This window comes from Penaeus monodon, chromosome 10, assembly GCF_015228065.2.
Source record: "Penaeus monodon isolate SGIC_2016 chromosome 10, NSTDA_Pmon_1, whole genome shotgun sequence".
NCBI classification, from domain to species: Eukaryota; Metazoa; Arthropoda; class Malacostraca; order Decapoda; family Penaeidae; genus Penaeus; species Penaeus monodon.
Window position 1 is genome coordinate 14559851 of NC_051395.1, and position 7222 is coordinate 14567072.

At 34.4% G+C, this 7222-nt stretch overlaps 1 protein-coding gene across 1 annotated transcript; it reads left to right on the forward strand.

The window, feature by feature from the left end:
- Nucleotides 1-2439: 2439 nt before the first annotated feature.
- On the forward strand, nucleotides 2440-6387 carry LOC119577870 (uncharacterized protein C1orf50 homolog; the record flags this gene model as incomplete). The annotated part of the gene is given in 3 exon segments (XM_037925494.1): nucleotides 2440-2552; nucleotides 3078-3296; nucleotides 3683-6387. Coding segments are annotated over 3 exon segments (500 nt in total), but the record flags the coding sequence as incomplete, so codon positions are not given.
- Between the last annotated feature and the right edge of the window lie 835 nt (nucleotides 6388-7222).

Genomic DNA, 7222 nt, shown 5'->3' on the forward strand with positions numbered 1-7222 from the left:
TCATTGAGTCATGATTAGGAATTTTAATGATTTTTTGTGAATAAGTTAATAAGAAATTCAACATGCTTAAGTTCAGGCATATCATTTAGAATTTAGAGATAATGAAACCATCAATTTCTTTTCCATATGTAAGAACTAATGCACCTATTTTTTATTGTGATGTTACTGTATTTGATGGCATATCAGACACAATATTTGCACTGTCAATTCAGCAGGGCATATTCTGGGGGGGAAAAGTGGTTCCACACATAAATTTGTCTTAAATGCTGTCAGGTATGGCACTTTTTGAAAAGAATTTCATGTTTAACTGCATTTTTCCTTATAATACAGTTAATAGTACTAATTATTATGAATATTATAGTAGTTTCTTAGTAATTTCCTCGTACAGTAGGCAAATAGTAATGAAAGGGTGTTTTATCATCATTCATTTCATGTTTTTTATTATTAATTTTGACCTACACTGTTTTCTGTAGACTTTAGATATAAAATGTTTATTTACCCATCAAGGTTCTGATGCAGAAGCATCAACAGTGGGTAAGTTAATAGTTATTCTCTTTTATATGCATGGTCCTCATTCCTTACTGTATTTTGTATTATCCCCAGTATTTTTTGTTTATTTGTTTGTTAAAATATCAAGGCAATAACAGTATAGATCTTTTGGAGAGGGGGATTTCTGGGTAGCTGGTAGTGTGCAAAAAAATTTTGCATTTGCTTCAAATTTTGTAAAATTTGGGTTTAACCCTTTGGATCTAGGTGATGTGACCATCATATCATGAAAAAAAATTGGCTGAGGGCTGGGTGATATGAATATGTTTGGCTGATGGCCAGGCTGCTGCAATATGCTGTAGTGATAAAGGCTCTTGCATTGTTTCCATCGGTAAAGAATGGTGGCTCCAGGGAGGACAGTGTTTCCATACTTATGATCCTATGCCTACCTGTTCACCACAGGGTTTATTGCGGAAAATTTAATATTATGAAAATATAAAAATGGGCCAAATAACACAATGTTACTAATTGTTATTGCACTAAGTTTTAGACCAGTTAAAGAGATGCTTTGGAGTATATGCATGGGAAGCCATCTATTACCATCTTGATACAGCATATCAAATGACAAATATAGAACTTGGAAAATTTAAAAGCGAAAAACTCTTGTGCAGAAAAAGATATCATAACATTGCAAAGGGAAGGCAAGAAGTCTTGACATAGTAGACTGAGTGATAGTGCGGGCTGGGCCTACATACCTAGGAGAGTTGCCACTCAAATAAGCCTGATGCCTGGATTTTGGGCAGCAAGGCACCTGGATCTAATGGTTTACTCGTTTTGTGTGCCTCCTCTGAGTTTCTTATTTTCTAGCTTACATTATTATTGTTTGAGATATTGTCTTTTAGTAGTGTGAATTAAGTTTTGTGATGTTTCATGCTCAGGTGTATTATATGTAGACTAATTTACACACATTCAGTTAAGTCAGGGAGATCTTTACTGTGTGGTTTCCAGCTGAACTGTACATTGAATTTAAGTGAACAAAATGTCACGGGGGATAATGGATTTGTTGTCTCACATTAATATATGCATAGAATAACACCATGGAGATGTTATGTTTCAGTTTTTTAAATATTTTTGGTAACTGAGTAAAGCACAGTAGAAGGCTAACTTTTTTTTTTTAAGAGTCGGGGCTCTTTTTTTTGTGTGTGAAAAAAGAAAGTATATGCATGTACCTCTGTACTTTATCTAGCTAGAGATTAGTGTGCCTCTCACACCATTAGCTTTATTACATTCTGAAATGATGAAAGTTGGGTACTTCAAAAATAAATCATTTATATTTTTTGCACTGTATTTTTTAAATCATTCCATCAAGTCCATTTTAGGTCAGGAATGAAAAATTTTTGGCTGTTACTAATCAGCATTGGCTTTTGTGTTAGAGAGAATTTCTTTTTCATTCTTGTCTAATAAGAAATCTTACTTGTTTGTTTTGTTTATGATTAAATTTCATTATGTTTCTTCAGCTAAAGGCATGGTTGGTTTTATATTTGAATAAAAAAGCAGAATGACAAAGAAATATGCTCCATGAACTGTTATCATTCAACAATAGAAATTGGTTTTCAAAAACTATTTCTCAGTGTGGTTAACTCCTTTCATATATATATATATATAATATATATATATATATATATATATATATATATATATATATATATATATATATATATATATATATATATATATATATATATATAATATATACAATTTTTTTTTTTTTTTTATATTTTCCAGTTTATATAAATAGGCTACTAAATGGTAATGCTGGAAAGTTCCCTGATATAGTAACCAGTTCTGTTAGATATATGTCATTTCATGTTTTATATTGCATATAGTGTATAAATTGTATTTATAAAATATTGTTATGTCATACAGATTTTTTAGATATTAATTTATTTGCAGTGAACCTAGTGGAGACAGACTCAACACCAGGGGGTGTCCAGCTGGTCAACCCTTACAGGACCAACAAAGTAGATTGCATGGACTTGGTTCAGCTTGCACAAGAAATCCAGAAGGTATGGAGCTTAACCCTTTTATCTTTTTGTATCTGTATGTGTTATTTATGACCTTTACATCATGCAAGAAGTTTAGATAATTTAGTTTCACTGCAGCATGTTCATTTATTAAGGTTCTCCAAATAAGATGTTGAATAACCACTTGTCTTATACTCAAGTTAAAGATAAAAAGGAAGTGAGCTTGTCATCTTCATAGTAGTTACAGTCACTGGCTACTGTTCATAATTATTCACTCTAGCATATGTTTCTAGTTTCATGTTGAAACTTAGTTACAAGAAGAAAAAAAATATTTGTTTGTGAAAGTTCTTATGAATTACTTATACCTTTTTGGTGCTTTTTTCATCACTGGGATTGATCCTTTTATGTTTATTTTTTGATAAATTTTCAGTTTCTTGCTAGTTTATTAGCCTTCATTGTGTAAAGTTTGTGGACCTTGTATTTTTTACCCATGGGAAGTGATAATTTTAAAGTTATTTTTTTTTTAAGAGACAAAATTGATTCATGTTGCATATTATATCTTTACAGGCAGACAAATTTGTTCATGCCAATGTGAGCAACAAGCTCCAAGTCATAGCTGAACAAGTGAGATTCCTTCAAGATCAGGCCCGAAGAGTCCTGGAAGAAGCTAAAGAAAATGCTGACCTTCACCATGTGCCTTGCAACATTGTCAAGAAACCAGGAACAATCTACCACCTCTATAGAAGGTCATCAGGACAGAGATACTTATCACTGCTGAGCCCCCAGGTAACAATGAAAACAGGATTGTCATTTAGTCTCTATTTCTAATATCAGTGATATTAATTTTTGGATGGGAAAAAAATTGACATAGATGAAGTAATATGGAGAATGGTAAAGTTTGAGGGGTAAAAAAAAAAAAAAGTTGATTTCAAATGTAAAATCTTACAAGCAGTACTAAGGATAAATAAACCTTGGCAAGGTTTTCATAATGTAAATCTAAATAATAAATGCCTTATTCATGAAAAAAGTGGAAATCAGTTTTATAAATTTCTGAAATAGATTTATCCCTCTGTCAACATCATGAAGGTTGAGAAATATTTTATTTGCTGCTCATTTATTTTATACATTTATTTTAGCTTGCCTATTTATCAATTCATATTCCCAAATTTCAGGAGTGGGGTAGCACCTGCCCCCATGAGTTTTTGGGAAGTTACCGCCTTGAGCACGATCATTCTTGGACCCCAGAACACAAAATGGAAGCCAGATCAAATGACCAGCAAATGATCAACAAGATCCTGACCTGCTCTAATACTTTATCAATAACCATGGGAGATAAATGAAACTTTTCAGGACATGTTTTTGAGATTTTGTTACATGCATACTCGTGTTATTTTAATGTAATGAAATTCAATTATGTATAGTGTTGGTAAACCTCTAGTATTATTTTCTAATTTTTTTTTTTGTATGTAATTTCTGATAACTTTTAATCCTTCTTTAAAAGTTGCAACTGTATGAGGTTTATCAAAATTATGTGTATATTTTGCTGAATCTTTTCTATGTTTAAGTGTTTGAAAGGAAAGGAAGTTTTCCCCGAATGATATGTATCACACTGGTAATAGTAATTGTTGGAGCATGTTGTGTAAATCTTTGTATATAATTATCAACTGTATGGGTATGCAAGAGGTTATTTACATTTTCTTGCTCAAGACTTTTGTTTGAGAAAGTCATAATTTTACTGATTTATAATGTTCCAAAAGGAAATAGAGAATTATTTTTACATATTTTGTTAATGTATGAGCTCTTAAGTAAAAAGTAAAAGCAAAATTGCTTACCTGATCTTATTTACTTTTTTTGTGGAAAGTAAAGGTTATTTTTATTGCTATTATCAGTTTTAATTATAATAATACTAATAATGATTATACTAATACTGATGATAATAGTAATATTGAGAATGATAACTAATGAAAAATTCGAACTTATTATTCCAAAAAGTTCGAGATTAGGGTAAACACGAGATCAGATATGCAGGTTCAGTAACTTGTAGAGTCCTCTTTTTATTAACAAAATTAATGAAACAAAACTACAGTAGACATTGCTTGTAACCATAGCCATTGGGTAAACCAAATTTACTTTACTTAGTTGTGTTGTCACTTGTTCATCATATAGCTGGTGAAAAGTGGTCTTGCATGGCATTCACCAATATGTTCTGTTTATATTGTTTTTGTGTGTGCCCTTGCTGAAAGCTAGTCTAATTGTACTTTTGAAAAAGTGAATACTATACCAATTTTATATATTTATGACTACCTGATATCTTGTGACAATTTTGTAAATTATATTTAATAAAAATATCAGGTTATAAAGCTATTTCCCCCCCACAAAATTCTTTTCAAGGTGTATACATATACTCTGAATATGAGCTCAGATGACAGGGTGAAGGTATACATGCACTCTACTCTGTGAGCCTTCATTCATCAAAATTATTCCTCTCAGCTTAATCATTGGATCGTGGGAGGCATGAAATCATGCAATGGCTTTAATTAATAGACCCATTTGTGGATGGCACCACATATTGGCAAATCCTGCTATATGGGCTCATCAGAGGGAGCTCTTCATCTGATATAACATTATTTGTTTATGGAGGGAACCTTTAATTTATTAAACTAAATGAAACTTTTGCTTACAAAAGACTGCCACAAGGTATTAGGTCCCTAAAAATGTGCCGTGTGCAAATGGTGGAAACTGCCAACTTCCACCAACAACTCCACATTACTGGCCACTAGCCAGTTTTTTTTAATACTGCAGTTAATGGGTTGATATTATTAGAATGGCATATGTTATTACAGTGATTACTAATATTAGTGCCTAATGTCTGCTTAAAGGATAAATGTGCCTAAGTTTTGATTAGTGTTTGGGAATTAAAGCTTCTCCTGTGCCATGTATGAAGATTAATGGTTACAAAGCAAAATAAATGTGCTAGACTTCAAAGATCATTAGACATAAGGTATAAGGTGAATAGATCAAAGTTGTCAAAGGAAAAAGTGAGGGATGGGGTGTGGGTAGAAAGGGTGTACGGGAACATGAGTAGGAGGGGGATCACTGAGTCTAGAGAGGATGGGAAATAAGAGTTTGGAGAGTGGATGAGGTATAGGCATGTTATTTTGGGTCATAATCAGATAATATTGAATGCCCTTGACAGTTTTTAGAATGGTTGGGGAGGTCTGAGAAATGTGGGGGAGAAGAGGGGACATAGTTTTGAGGGGCAGAGGAAGATGTAGGTGTAGGAGATGATGAAGTGGAACATTTAGCTGTGGTGAGTAGAGTGAGGAGGAGGAGGGGTCAGCACTAGGGAAGTAGAGATTGGAGTGTCTGAGTTTAGAATGGCAGAAGAGTTTGACTGGGAGAGGGAGTGGGTAGAAGTGGGAATGTTTGAAGTAGGAAGAGGAGATACTGGGGAAGATGTAGAAACATCTTGGAAAAAAGGGGAAGTTCAGAGCAAAGGCAGCAGTATTTCAAAGATTTGTAGAAGTGGAAGTTGTAGGATGAGGATGGGAGGAAGAGGAATGGTGTTGAGTGAGGTAGTACTATGGGGAGGTGCACAAAAAAGTTTCATAGTAGTATTAAGGGAGGAAGGGGTTGAAAGGGGAGAAGATTTTAGAAGATGAGGAGATGGAGTGAAGGATGTTGGGACAGAGGAAGGTTTGGTAAAGGGGCAAGCCTTAACCTGTTGGATCTGGGTGACGTGACCATAATGCCATGAAAAAATACGTGTCGCGGGGCTGGTCATGGGAAAAAAAATGGCTGTAAGCTGGTTGCAGGTTGCATTATTGAAAATTGAATATTATGTAAAAATAAGAAAAATTACACAAATAACATTGTTGTTTTTTTTTTTTACTCTGAGTTGTAGACCACCTAAAGAGATGATTGGAGTCTGTGCTAAGAAAAATACTATTGGCAATTTGATTGCTGTGATGCAACTGGATCCAATGGGTTAATGTCCCTAACTAATATAAAAAATCATTACTGGCCATGTTAAACCTGCAGGATGTGGGGAGGAGAAATGATTCACCCCTCAGGGTCCCCATGATGGGTAAGGGCTAGATAACTAACTGACATATGATGCCGATGGCTCCCTGAGGCCATTCACAACTGACCCAAAGTCAGCCTTTTAACCATTCAGCACAGCTCTTACATATTAAGAAGTGGACACAAAAAGGGAAAAGGATGGGGGAGAAGAAAAGACCTTGAAAATTTGTTGAGTTGAGGGCTGAGGTCCAAGGTAGGAGAGACTCCCAAACATTGGGCCCCAGTCTCCATCTCCTAAACCTTCTATGGCAATGATGGGCTAAAGCAGGGATTAACAAGGGTGATTATATCAAAGGAAGAAGTGAAATTCTGTAAGGAGGCCTGTAGGGTAAAGTAGGGATTAGCAAGGGGTGTAGGGGGAACTTGAATAGGAGGATGGATGTCAGTTACTGAAAAAAACTAAAAGTAAAGAAAAAGTAAAATGGTACTGGTATGTGACTGGCCAGGTACAAGACAAACAACTAAGAGACAGGCTTGGTTTTTTTTAGACATGGAAATTTTTTCACCGTGGTGTCTTTGCGCCCCCCTATCAACTCTTGCACCCCGGGTTTTAAAAAAAATTGCCTGTTGTTCGCATACAAAAAAAGTCAAAATTTCAGTGTTTCCCCATGGGCTGCCTTAACCCTTTG